General features: G+C 39.0%; 1 protein-coding gene across 9 annotated transcripts in view; it reads left to right on the forward strand.

Annotated features, from left to right (window-relative positions):
* The window catches only part of RHOT1 (ras homolog family member T1), a 90,977-nt gene that overhangs the window by 34,324 nt on the left and 42,561 nt on the right, over positions 1–14,092 (forward strand). For all 9 annotated transcript variants that reach the window (XR_006196358.1, XR_006196359.1, XM_042914883.1 and 6 more), the window contains exons 9-17: positions 1,436–1,534; positions 2,062–2,170; positions 2,928–3,048; positions 5,233–5,317; positions 5,681–5,826; positions 7,230–7,330; positions 9,630–9,760; positions 10,482–10,565; positions 12,137–12,256. Coding sequence is in view for 7 of the 9 variants with exons in the window: in XM_042914883.1 (XP_042770817.1) it covers positions 1,436–1,534; positions 2,062–2,170; positions 2,928–3,048; positions 5,233–5,317; positions 5,681–5,826; positions 7,230–7,330; positions 9,630–9,760; positions 10,482–10,565; positions 12,137–12,256 (996 nt within the window). In the remaining 2 variants the exon portion in view is untranslated. The remainder of the gene's footprint in view (positions 1–1,435; positions 1,535–2,061; positions 2,171–2,927; positions 3,049–5,232; positions 5,318–5,680; positions 5,827–7,229; positions 7,331–9,629; positions 9,761–10,481; positions 10,566–12,136; positions 12,257–14,092) is intronic.

Raw genomic sequence — 14,092 nt, forward strand, 5'->3', positions numbered from 1 at the left:
CTTTTTTTTAATTAGTATTTATTTATTCTGAGAGAGAGACAACAGGGGAGAAGCAGAGAGAGAGATGGAGAGAGAATCCCAAGTGGGCTGCATGTTGTCAGTGCAGAGTCAGATGTGGGGCTCCATCCCACGAACCGTGACATCATGACCCAAGCCGAAACCAAGAGTCAGATGCTTATCTGACTGAGCCACCCAGGCACTCCAGTCAATTCAAAGTCTTTATGAAACAAAGGAGGGCATAAATAAATATTTCTTTTCTATATGACTGGAAAAATAAATCTCTAAAGATGAACTTCTTTTTTGCTTATCCTTGGAGAATTTGTGGTCATGAGGGGCAGAATTTGACCACTTTGTATATTGGTCTAAGTAAATAGTGCCTCATTTACTTAAAAAGGTTTTGAGTATAAAAGTTAATGGTTTAGGGGCACCTGGGTGACTCAGTCGGTTGAATGTCCGACTTCGGCTCAGGTCATGATCTTGCAGTCCGTGAGTTCGAGCCCCGCGTCGGGCTCTGTGCTGACAGCTCGGAGCCTGGAGCCTGTTTCGGATTCTGTGTCTCCCTCTCTCTCTGCCCCTCCCCCACTCACACTCTGTCTCCCTCTGTCTCAAAAATAAATAAACATTAAAGAAAAAATTTTTTTAAAAATAAAATAAAATAAAAAATAAAAGTTAATGGTTTTGCTTCAGTTCATTTTTCATGCTGTATTTGATGTTATATGTTTGATAGTGAAAACAATCAGAACTATTTTTTTTTTTTAAACATTTATTTATTTTTGAGACAGAGAGAGACAGAGCATGAACGGGGGAGGGGCAGAGAGAGAGGGAGACACAGAATGGGAAGCAGGCTCCAGGCTCTGAGCTGTCAGCCCAGAGCCTGACGCGGGGCTCGAGCTCACGGACCGCGAGATCATGACCTGAATTGAAGTCGGACGCTTAACCGACTGAGCCACCCAGGCACCCCAGTCAGAACTATTCTTAACATTGCTTATGAAATTCATATTTTGAAATCCCAACTATTTTTATTTCATTTAAATTTTTAAATTTTATTTATTTATTTTGACAGAGAAAGAGAACTAGAGGGGCAGGGAGAGGGAGACAGAGGATCCAAAGCTGGTTCTGTGCTGATAGCAGAGAGCTGGATATGGGGCTCAAACTCACAAACTGAGATTTTCACTTGAGCTAAAGTGAAATGCTTAACTGACTGAACCACCCAGGCGCCCCCCAGCTATTTTTTTGTTTGTCTGTTTATTTTGAGAGAGAGGGAGAGAGAGAGTCTCAAGCAGGCTCAGTGCTGTCAGCGTGGAGCTTGATGCAGGGCTTGAACCCGTGAAATGCGAGATCATGATGTAAGCCAAAATCAGGAGCCGAACACTGTGCCTCTGAAATCCCAACTATTTTAATTAACATAATTGTTTCTTTTCTCAATGACGTTTAGATGAAACCAGCCTGTATAAAAGCCCTCACCCGTATATTTAAAATATCTGATCAAGATAATGATGGCACTCTCAATGATGCTGAACTCAACTTCTTTCAGGTAGCCCTATTCTTCAGGCATTTCTCTATCTTGGGGTGGGGGGGGTGGTTGATGAGAAAACCTATAAAAAAACTTACTGACTTCAGTAATGTTATGTTGATAAACGTGTCTCTTTCACGTAAAACTCTTTCACATCAAGCTATTTCAGTCTTTACCTGAGGTATAAAGCTCTCCTATGCGTAGGAATTGAGGGGACTCCTTGACATTGTCATTTCATGGTATACAGTGGGTGTATTAAAGATGATGTGAAATCTGAACTCTGAATTTTTTTTTTCTTTCTTGGTTTGTATAACATGGGTACACAGAAAACTCTGTATAAGAAACACAATGGAAAGAGTATGGAAGGTTTCTTTCCTTCTGTGTATGATAGGTTTTAAATAAATAAGGCAAGGTGGAGATTATCCTAATTTAGAATTTGTTTCTTTTGGTTACAACTGATTTAATGTTGTTTGCTAGATTAACGTTTTATATGGTTTGTGGTTTTAATGCTATTTTGTTTTTAAATTCATTTTTACATTTTTTGCTAGAGAATTTGTTTCAACACTCCATTAGCTCCCCAAGCTCTGGAAGATGTCAAGAATGTAGTCCGAAAACACATAAGTGATGGTGTGGCTGATAGTGGATTGACATTGAAAGGTGGGTGAATGGTATTTTTCCCCCTTTTAACCTTTTCAAACTTTGGCAGAAGGTGAAGGTCTTTATAGCATTATGTATACTTTAAGGAAATGTTAGTATTTACTGATACGCCCAAAATCTAACTTGGATACTCAGAAGAGACAGGCCATTGGTGGGGATAATCATCCTTACTGTCAGCATAAATTAGAGGTGGGGGAATTGCTTGGTTCTTAGAAATGCGGAGGTCCATCTGATGGACAGAGATTTCTGGGACAAACAAATTTATCTTAAAATTCTTACTACTTAAAGGCATCTTTTAGATAGAAATTATTTTTAGGGAAGACATTTTGTCTACCAGTCATATTTACTGAGTAGAAAATGTTCCTTGTGGAATGTATTCTGGAGGCTCAGTGAAATAAGAAACAAAATTGAAAACCATAGTTTTCCATTACAGAAATAAGTTCAAAGAGCAATAAAATGACTTCCGTTTATTTTTATCATATAACTGTGAATGTCGATGTATTCCTTAGGATTCATTTTTGGCTCTTTTATCCATTGGCATCTCTTGTTGACATGGGTGTATGTGAAATGATTCTGAAATCTGTTGTGTTTCATTCAGAGACTTGCAAACTGCATTTTGTTTTGACCTTCCATATGCAAAGCTTTATGCATGTGTTCATGGATCTAACTCTTGCCATTATGAGTTACATGCTTTTCTCCCATGTGACTTTGTACCCTTGTTCACATCAGCTGTACTTACTAATTCATTTTATTTCAGGTTTTCTTTTTTTACACACACTTTTTATCCAGAGAGGGAGACACGAAACTACTTGGACTGTGCTTCGACGATTTGGTTATGATGATGATCTGGATTTGACACCTGAATATTTATTCCCCTTGTATGTACCTTTGGCCTTCTAATTAATTTTGCTTGCCAAGTATTTTTAAGTTTTATTTAGTGCACAGTTTAGGTAGGCTTTGAGGTACTCAGGACTAATTTAGATTTATAGAGAGGTTTACAGCAGGGTTTGTCAACCTTGGCACTATTGACATGTAGGACTAGACAGTTCTTTGTTATAGAGTCTGCCCTGTGCATTATAGAATATTTAGCACATCCATAGTTGCCAGTAACACCTCCTCCCCCAGTTGTGACAACTGAAAATGTCTGTTGTCTCTAGAAATTACCAAATGTTCCTTCAGGAGTGAAATCACCCCCACTTGAGAGCCCCTGATTTATAGCATGGCATAAACTTTTCCTCTTCTTCTCATGGAGAATATAAGTATCTTTTTTTTTTATTCATCTTACTATGGAAGGAGATCATAGGTGCTGGACAAACTTGCATTTGGAGTCAAGAGGTCAGAGTCTATTAGTTCACTTCTTTTCATTGGTCCTTCTTCTAAGTTTTATGGCCTTTTCTTAGCTCAGGGTAAAAAAAGTATTCTTCCTAAATAGCCAGCCTGTTTGTAGTTATATTCCTGTAGATAATGCTATGTGTAAGTTGTGTTTGTTAAAAAACAGACCAGTGTCACCTAAAACAGGAGACTGCCTTACCGTTGGTTGCCTTTCCTGTGCCCTAGGGAGGTGGGCTTTTCAGGGAAGCGATGTCCCAAGATCTAGCCTTTTGGGTCTTTAGCCTTTCTCTCTCTTTTTTTTTTCCCCTGTGGCACATTGTCTTCATATTGTCCCTTTTTATTTTAGCATAGCACCCCTCGCTCTCTATGTAAGGATTCAGAAAGATTCTTGTTTTTTTCATTTCTCATCAAGAAAGCAAAGTTCTTTCAAGCTGGATTCCTGGTCCATTAGGTCTAAGTTGGAACTTCTCTTGTCAAAGTTAGTAAATCTTGGCTCAAGTAATTTCCCAGATTTTTCAGTAAAAATATATTGAATGAATGAATTTGTCCCGGGATCTTTTGTCAAGTTTTCTGTGCCATTAACATGGGTAGATAAATTTTACAGGAGATTGCTTACTGCTTTCTTAAGCATGACAGTAAGAAAATGCCATTGCTAATGGCTTTGTGGTTCACACTAATATCTTCCAATTTCTTTAGGCTCTTTGCCTTTTGTTTTCTGTAGAATAGCCCTGTAAAGCCACCACTTGAATCTTTCTAGCCTTCTTACTAAACTATCTCCTTCTGTCCTTCATACTACTGCTAGATTAATAGATTTATAAATACAGATTTGCCCATGTCACTTCTCTTTGAGCCAGGATAAAGCTCAAGCTTCTTAACATGTTATACAAGGTCATTCATGATCTGCTGTGCTCATGCTCACTCCCTGCCTTCATTCTAGAAGTAAACACTAAGCTATTTTTAGTTCCCCAATCATCTGTTGTTTCGTACCCCAGGCTTTTGCCCAGGTAGTCTCACTTTCTGCCTCTCTCTCCCTTACTCTACTTACTAGCTTTTATCCTTCAAATCACCATTCAGGTGATGATGTCTCCCAACACAGCTGTCACCTTCCCATCCCCGGGCCAGAGATGTCCCCTCTTGTGTGGGCTCCCCTAGCATCCTTGGCTTACCCATATCCACCACTCGCCTCATTCTGTTGCAATAGTGAGGTTGTCTGTGATCTGTCTCCCACTTGAATGTGGTTCCGTAGAGGTAGGGAGCCTGTCGTGTTTTTGTGTCCCTAGTACCTAGCTCAGTGCATTTGCTTGAACTGAACTTCAGATGTTTAAAGGTCAAATCAGGCAGAAATAATTACCTGAGGCTCACATCATTTTTAACTCATTACAATGTTGACATAAGCAACAGTTATGACTTAAAATTTGTTTATGGGAAGAACAAACCCGTTACAGTGTAATCAGTGTTACTTGTAAAATTTTTATTTCAACCTGCCCTTCAGAAATTTGAGAAAACTTTGTGTTAGCTCAGAGTGAGCATGATCATGGCTCTTCTGAGGATTGCCATCCCCCTCCGTTGACTTACCCTGGGAAAGTCTAAATAAATGGCTTCAACAAAGATACTTTATAAATGCTATCGTCCCACAAAAAGACTTGTTGCAGTTTTATATTCATTTCTTAAGTTAAATTGTAATGTTTGGTTAATGATCTATTTTACTCTTGAAATGTTTTTATTTACAGGCTAAAAATACCTCCTGATTGTACTACTGAATTAAATCATCACGCATATTTGTTTCTCCAAAGCACCTTTGACAAGCATGATTTGGTAAGCTTTTTAGCTGCAGTTTTCCATGATTTGTAATAAAATATTTTTCTGTAAATGATTTAACTCTGTTTCCTTAGCTATGGGATGCTCATGTCACATAGCCAAGAATTGCTCAAACTTGTTAAGTTAGACTAACAAAAATACTTTCTTTTATTTATTTACTTTTATTATTTTCTCAAGATGAAAAAGTTAGATTCTAATAGACTCTAGGTTTTCTTATGTACATGAGAGGAATTTTCTTGATAAAATGTAAAATTCCATTTGTTTTTAGAAGCACAGCCTTATTAGACTGGGGGTTCTTATGTTTGGGAGTTATTCTCTTACATATCTAAACATTTTGTATACTTCCTTATGTATCTTCAGGATAGAGACTGTGCTCTGTCACCTGATGAGCTTAAAGATTTGTTTAAAGTTTTCCCTTACATACCGTGGGGGCCAGATGTGAATAACACAGTTTGTACAAATGAAAGAGGCTGGATAACCTACCAGGGATTTCTTTCCCAGTGGACGTGAGTACAGAGCTCACCTATCTCCTCTAGAGTTACAGCTCGTTTAAAATTATGATGCGTCACATTCATCATTTTGTAAATTTGTCAGGTCTTACGAAATGCTTCAGTCATAACTGTAAGCAGGATTTATAGTGCTGATGCAGTGTCTAAGATGAACTTTAGACGTTCTGTCAATTTATCAGGAAGGGATGTGTTTGCTTTTGGTTGATGTACAGGGAAGCAGTAATAAGTCTTACATCAAAATTGAACTAGATTGTCATACTTTTTTGATTAAGGGAACTGGAAATCTCATTGCTATTACAGAATTCTTACACTTCCAGAATATGGGGAGAGCATATTTTACTTGACAGTGAAGACTTAATTTTGAGGGTTTTCTGGTTGGTTGTTTTTATTTTTGTTTATTTTCTTAAGTGTTTATTTATTGTGAGAGAGTGCCCATGTGCATGCAAGTTGGGAAGGGGCAGAGAGGGAGGGAGAGAGAGAATCCCAAGCAGGCTCTGTACTCTTAGTGCAGAGCCCAAGTCAAAGCTCAATCCCACGAACCATGAGACCATGACCTAATCTGAACTCGAAAGCTGCATGCTCAACCAGTTGAGCCACCCAGACTCCCCTTTGTTGTTTGTTTTAGCGCACTTTTTTTTTTTTTTAACATTTATTCATTTTTGAGAGAGAGCATGAGCTGGAAGGGGCAGAGAGAGAGGGAGACACAGAATCCAAAGCAGGCTCCAGGCTCTGAGCTGTCAGCACAGGGCCCGATGCAGGGCTCGAACTCACGGACTGTGAGATCATGACCTGAGCTGAAGTCGGACGCTTAACCGACTGAGCCACCCAGGTGCCCCTTGACACACTTTTTAATGAGGGTTTATCTACAGTCTGTTTACAGTGTAGTTGACATTGTATGTAGGGTACTAAGGACATCCTCTGATCATGCATGATGACATTATTACTTTAACCTTGGTGAGACTAAGTTTCTCAACACCAGGACCTTTTCTCACATCACAAAAAGGGCTAATTTCAAGTTATTTTTGCACCCTTTGCAAACCTCTTCGGATTTAATTATCAAATCCTCAACCAGCCAGTATTTGCGATATGCTGTGTAACTTGGGAAGCAGATAATGTAAACTATCCTTGCCCTAGATTTTACCAGCGTCTCACTGCTCATCTGTGTGTAGATACAGGAATCCCATTCTACCCCTGCCAATCTTGCGTTCCCTCCCTCTCTTCTCTGCCTTGAGAATGTCAGTGTAGGGAAACCTGTGGTTGGGCACATGGGAAATTAGAGTCTGACAAAAATTATCTGGGTCTGGTGATAAGATATTTAAGCTGTTGGGTTTTGTTTTTTTTTTTTTTCTGTAAATGTTCATTTAGGAATTTTTCTGATCTTCACCTCTTCCCTTTCCTAGGCTCACGACCTATTTAGACGTCCAGCGCTGCCTGGAGTATTTGGGCTATCTAGGCTATTCAATATTGACCGAGCAAGAGTCCCAAGCTTCAGCCATTACAGGTACGTATTTGAATACTACTCACTCCATGCTTAGAAACGTTATTTACTATTCCGGTTTCATGTGTGAAAAGAGTGAAAATAAACTCATCTTCGTTAGTCTTCCCTGCCTGCACTCTGTTTGTTCTCCCTGCCATTTGGTAATTTGAGTCGAGAGTCTAGATTTTACTGTTTATCAAAAAAGAAAGGGTAGAGGTTTAACTTCTGGTTTCCCTCTGAGGATACTCCACTGAGGAAAATCAGGGAGGGCTGTGGGCATTAAGTGTATTGTAATGTGCCAGTTTATCTTGTGTTTTAATTTTCTGTAGACATTAAAAACTGTACCTATTAACACGTAATCCTGATATTGAACTAATTGTGTAACTTGTGGTTTTGTAACCATTTTCTACATTAGTAAATCTTTCACAGACTTTGTAATTCTTGCTAAGCAGTGTGCTCCACTTAAAGAATACTATAGGAACAGATATAACAAGTTAGGGAACTGATTGTTTCGAGATTTTCTTCTTTCTTTTTCTTTTTTTAAGTTTATGTATTTTGAGAGAGAGAGAGCATGAGCAGGGAGGGGCAGAGAGAATGGGAGACAGGGAGAATCCCAGGCAGGCTCCACGTGGCTAGTTCACCCCTCAAGATTTTCTTATTTCCTAATTGGTGGGGGGAAATGCCATATCTTACAGGAGGAAGTTCCAGCACAAGAAGACAACCAATCTTAAATCGACAGAGCAGGTACCCTTTAAAGTAGTTAACCGGGGGGCGCCTGGGTGGCTCAGTCGGTTAAGCGTCTGATTTCAGCTCAGGTCATGATCTCACAGTCTGTGAGTTCGAGCCCCATGTCAGGCTCTGTGCTGACAGCTCGGAGCCTGGAGCCTGCTTCGGATTCTGTGTCTCCCTCTCTCTCTGCCCCTCCCCTACCCGCACTCTGTCTCTCTCTGTCTCAAAAATAAATAAAAACATTAAAAAAAAATAGTTAACCAGGGGCCCCTGGGTGGCTTAGTCAGTTAAGTGTCAGACTCTTGATTTAGGCTCATAATCCCAACGGTTTGTGAGTTCGAGCCCCACATCTGGTTCTGCGATGACAGTACGGAGCCTCCTTGGGCTTCTCTTCTCTCCCCCTTACTGTCTGCCCCTCCCCCACCTGTATTCCCTCTCTCTCTCTCTCTCTCTCTCTCTCAAAATAAATGAACTTAAAAAAAAAAGTAGTTAACCAGTTAAATGTTATTTAATTCAGCACCAAAGAGCAAGGAACTAATTGCTAGCTAGCATGAGGTTCTTTCACTTAACAAAATATTGGGGACATGTTTCTGTGTACTTCTATAAATCTTTAATGTTAAATAATGCACCATAATATGGATGTTGTAATACTTATTTAACTAGCCCCTAATTGGAGTGTGTGTGTGTGTGTGTGGGAGTGAGTGTTGTATCATTTTCAGTTTGGGGCTACTCTAAATAATGCCTCTGGTGAGCTTTGTTAGAGTTGAACTTTTGAGTACAGCTTAAGGAAGTCTCTTTGCCTCTGGAAGAGATTCACAGTTGCTCTGCCGTTGGAGCATTGCTATCTGGCCTGCCTCTTTTATTTATTTATTTATTTTTTAATTAAAAAAAAATTTTTTTTTCCAACGTTTTTTATTTATTTTTGGGACAGAGTGAGACAGAGCATGAACAGGGGAGGGGCAGAGAGAGAGGGAGACACAGAATCGGAAACAGGCTCCAGGCTCCGAGCCATCAGCCCAGAGCCTGACGCGGGGCTCGAACTCACGGACCGCGAGATCGTGACCTGGCTGAAGTCGGACGCTTAACCGACTGCACCACCCAGGCGCCCCTGGCCTGCCTCTTTTACACATTTATACTGGGAAGGCCACTTAAGCCCAGAGTGCATATTCCTTTCCTGTTTATAGATTCAAAAGAGTGCAGATTGGAGAAAGCATCTCTTAATTTGTCATTTGTTATGACAGTCATTTATCATAGAAAAAAAAATAGATGGGATATAATGTTGGCTGTATTCACTGTAATTTTCATTTGTTTTTTTGGATATCATTTTCCTTATGAACATGTACTACTTATTTTATGATGAAATAAATATCACTTTAGAGCCAACTTTCAGAAATGCATCTTTTCCACTAAGTGAAGCCCTTCTGTATTATATTTAGTGCTTTATTTCCCATACAGCTTGACTGTTGCACAGTATGTTTATTAATCGTACACTTCATAAAAATGATAGATAGCAATACCATATTTTTCAGAATGTGAAATGGGGGCTTAGTGAGTCTAAGTGGTACATAATTAGTTTTTTTTTTTTTCTTTTCAGTAACAAGAGATAAAAAGATAGACCTTCAGAAAAAACAAACTCAAAGAAATGTGTTCAGATGTAATGTAATTGGGATGAAAAACTGTGGGAAGAGTGGAGTTCTTCAGGCTCTTCTTGGAAGAAACTTAATGGTGAGAGTTCTCAGAAAATAGAGCTTTATCCAACAACTTTTTATCCTCACGAGTTTACGTAATTTTTTCATAGCCATTGACTTTTTTAGATGATTGCTACAGATCAGTCTGTAACTTGTATGTATTAGTAAAGTGCAATCTAAGGGTAACAGTAATCCTGTTGAACTGGCTTTATCTTGGTTTCATTGCTGTTAGTTATCCTTTGTTTTTGTTTTTGTTTTCCTAAGCAGTGTTTTTAGGTGGGGGGTTAAATAAATAGAATACATCTGTGAAAGCACCTAACACAGTGCTTGGCCTGAAGTGAATGGACTGTAAATATGTCAAACTGAATACTGTATCTAATTCTGGCTACTGCCCTGAGTACGGAGATGGATGTATTTCCACACGAGTTTCATGGCGGACCAAATTATAGTGTAAGGAGCATTGCTAGCAGGTGGCTCTGCAGTGCACTTGGCAGTGGTGTAGTTTACTTCCTTTTCAGCTCCTGCTTTTACTTTGTGCAGAACAAATGCATCTTTTGAACTAAGAACTAACACCTTAAGACCTAAGAACTAAGGAACGTAAAATCAACGTCCCCTCTGTATGGATAAATAATACATAGCATAGGGAGGAACGCCCTTTTATTTGTAACACACTCAAAGGTACATGCAGAGTGTGTGTTGATGAAAACTAGATACTGTAATTGCTTACTGTAAATACTGAGATTTCCGGTTGTTTTCAGAGACAGAAGAAAATTCGTGATGATCATAAATCCTACTATGCAATTAACACTGTTTATGTCTACGGACAAGAGAAATACTTGTTGGTAAGAAATTCTCTGGCATGTAAAGATTACTAATTATTAGGTGTATTTTTATATGACTTTGAAAACATAATTGGATTTAATTTAGTGGCTGTTTTTAGAACTTTTGTGATTTTTTTTTTCTTTCACTTGGTTTATTCATTGGAATTAATTTTAATTCCCTTGATGTGTGTGGTGATTACATGGGTGTAGATATAAGTAAAAATCTATTTGTGTGCTAAATTGTGTATTATACACAATAGAAAGTAAAACCAACAACAAAAAATAATTTCTCTTTCCTCTTCCGCTTTTATTTAAAAAAATGTCTCTTCCTCTACTGTTGACTAGAAATCAATATGAAAACTTACTGTGGGTGCTTTTGGTAGTTTATCTATACTCTGAATCGAGTTTTATCTATTTAGCAGGGAGGAGTATAGTTACCAAATGTGTTAGTCCAAAAAAACGGATGAAAGAAGTATATGACTGAAAAGATACTGTGAAATACAGTAGTAAAAGATTATATGTTCTTCTTGGATCCAGTCATATTTTGGTTGGAGCCCTGGTCCACCATTGATTAGCTGGGTGACCTCAGGCAAGTGGCTTTTTCTCTCTGAGCCTGAGTTTCTTACTAAGTTAGCTAATATGAGGAGCTCCTAACAAATAATAGATACCAGAAAGAGTTCATTTCCTTTCTTTTTCTTTTTGGAAATTATTTATTCTGCTAGACAGATGATCACATTGAATTTTATACAGTTTTTCCTCTTTATGATAAAAGTTCTTTGTCAGTTTCTTATTAAACCTGGTTTATCTCCCATTCTTCTCCTATAAGTTTAGTTCTACTCATTGGGTACTCTGTGAATGTAGCTGGCTGTTAATTTTCCTGTTTTTATTCTTCTATTGTTCTTTGCAAATTGATATCTTTCATGTCTCTGAATACCCATGCTATAGTAGTGTTTTATTTGGAATATATTGAATTGCTTCTGACCCTGTATCTCCCCTTTCCTCTCATCAAAGATACACTCTCTTATATAACTCAATAGTACTGAATTTTACTCTAGTTAGATCATTGTCATATTATAGGTGGGATATTTCTTTAGAGGTTTTATAATAAACATTGAGAGTAGGCAGTGAAGTCAAACAAAATGACCTTAAAGAGTCTTTTGCTCTGTTTTTGTTTTTGCTTTTTTTTTTTTAATTGGTGAGGAGAAAAGGTGGTCTGTAGTCTGTTCGAAAGAGAAGAGACTTGGAATCACATCTGAGCTCAAAGTTTGGTCTGATAACTTGGTAGATGTGTTATATTGGGCAGTTGACTTAATCTCTATAGCTTGTCTAATCTGTATAGAGAACGTGTGTAAAAGGCCTTGCTGGCACACATTGGTCACTAGCTAAATGTTCACTTCTGTAAAACCTTAATTACCATTTTCAGTCCACAAAATCAGAAGCCACTTATTTATCTACACTTCCCACCTCTAAAAACAGCCTGAAAGTTATGCTTAACTAGTACTTTCTTATTTGGAAGTCAAGCAGTAATAACACATGACTTGAAGTAAACATTGTTATGATATTAATGTTTATTATCTTTCTCTTTTTACAAGTTGCATGATATCTCAGAATCGGAATTTCTAACTGAGGCTGAGATCATTTGTGATGTTGTGTGCCTGGTGTATGACGTCAGTAACCCCAAATCCTTTGAATACTGTGCTAGGATTTTTAAGGTTTGTTGTTCTTTTGGTCGATAACGTAGTTTAACTTTATATGGAGTTAAATGGAATTGTAATGTGATGTTTTTCTAACCAGGGAGATGCAAGAAAATCACTTGCGGGGCTTTTAAAAATACGTATATTTGTGTCCTATCCCTACAGGTTCTGGTTTCATTTTGAGGTGTATTATAAAATTTTTTTTCCACATGTGCCTCTGATGGGCATTCCTACTTAAGAACCTCTGCATTAGGGGTGCCTGGTTGGCTCAGTCAGTTGGGCGTCCGACTTCGGCGCAGGTCACGATCTCACGGCTTGTGAGTTTGGGCCCCGCGTCGGACTCTGTGCCGACAGCTCAGAGCCTGGAGCCTGCTTCAGATTCTGTGTCTCCCTCTCTCTCTGCCCCTCCCCCACTCATGCTCTGTCTCTCTGTCTCTTTCAAGGATAAATAAAACATTTGAGAAAAAAAAAAAAAAAAAGAACCTCCGCATTAATGGAAGGTCTTCTTGGCTGTTAGGAATACGCAAGGAGGGATGCCTGGCTGGCTAAGTCGATAGAGCATGCAACTTGTGATCTCAGTGTTGTGAGTTTGAGCCCCCCATGTTGAGTGTAGAGATTACTTAAAAATGAAATCTTAAAAAAAAAAAAAGGAATGCACATGGGTTGTTATACCAATAGTAATAATAGAGCAAGGGGAATAACCAGAGGCTTGAAAAGTCCTCAGTCACTTTGAGATTATCACCAAGATGCAATAGGAGTAAAAAATATATGTATAAAGGAATTTATTCTAGCATTGTTTTTATTTATTTTTTTTTTTTATTTAAAAAAAGTTTTTTTTTAACGTTTATTTATTTTTGAGACAGAGAGAGACAAAGCATGAACGGGGGAGGGTCAGAGAGAGGGAGATACAGAATCTGAAACAGGCTCCAGGCTCTGAGCCGTCAGCACAGAGCCCGACGCGGGGCTCGAACTCACAGACCGCGAGATCATGACCTGAGCCGAAGTCGGCTGCTTAACCGACTGAGCCACCCAGGCGCCCCATAGCATTGTTTTTAATAAAAAAAAGAAAACTAGAGGGGCGCCTGGGTGGCTCAGTGGGTTAAGCTTCTGATTTCGGCTCAGGCCATGATCTCACGTTTCGTGAGTTTGAGCCCTGTGTAGGGCTCTGTGCTGACAGCTCAGAGCCTGGAGCCTGGAGTCTGCTTCGGACTCTGTGTCTCCCTCTCTCTCTGTTCCTCCCCTGCTTGCAATCTGTCTCTCTGTCTCTCTCTCAAAAATAAGTAAACATTACAAAAACAAACCAGTGGGGCACCTGGGTGGTTCAGTCGGTTGAGTGTCCGACTTCAGCTCAGGTCATTATCTCACGGTTCATGAGTTCGAGCCCTGTGTTGGACTCTGTGCTGACAGCTCAGAGCCTGGAGCCTGCTTCGGATTCTGTGTCTCCCCTTTCTCTGCCCCTCCCATGCTCATGCTCTGTCTCTCCCCGTCTCTCAGTAATAAATAAACATTAAAAAAAATTTTTTTTTAAACCCTAGAAATAATCCAGATGTCTAACAATAAAGGGTGGTTTACCAAATTAAGATAAAATAACAGAGCAGAATATTAAGCAGCTATTGAAAATAATGATTTTGAATTCTGAAAACATGGAAGATTCAGTGTTATATATATATTTTTAATTGTTTTTTTTTTTTTAATGTTTTTACTTATTTTTGAGAGAGAGAGACAGAGTGTGAGCTTGGGAGGGGCAGAGAGAGAGAGGCAGACATAGTATCCAAAGCAGGCTCCAGACTCTAAGCTGTCAACACAGAGCCCAACCTGGGGCTCTAATTCATGAACCACGAGATCATGACCTGA

The sequence above is a fragment of the Panthera leo genome, chromosome E1 (assembly GCF_018350215.1).
Source record: "Panthera leo isolate Ple1 chromosome E1, P.leo_Ple1_pat1.1, whole genome shotgun sequence".
NCBI classification, from domain to species: Eukaryota; Metazoa; Chordata; class Mammalia; order Carnivora; family Felidae; genus Panthera; species Panthera leo.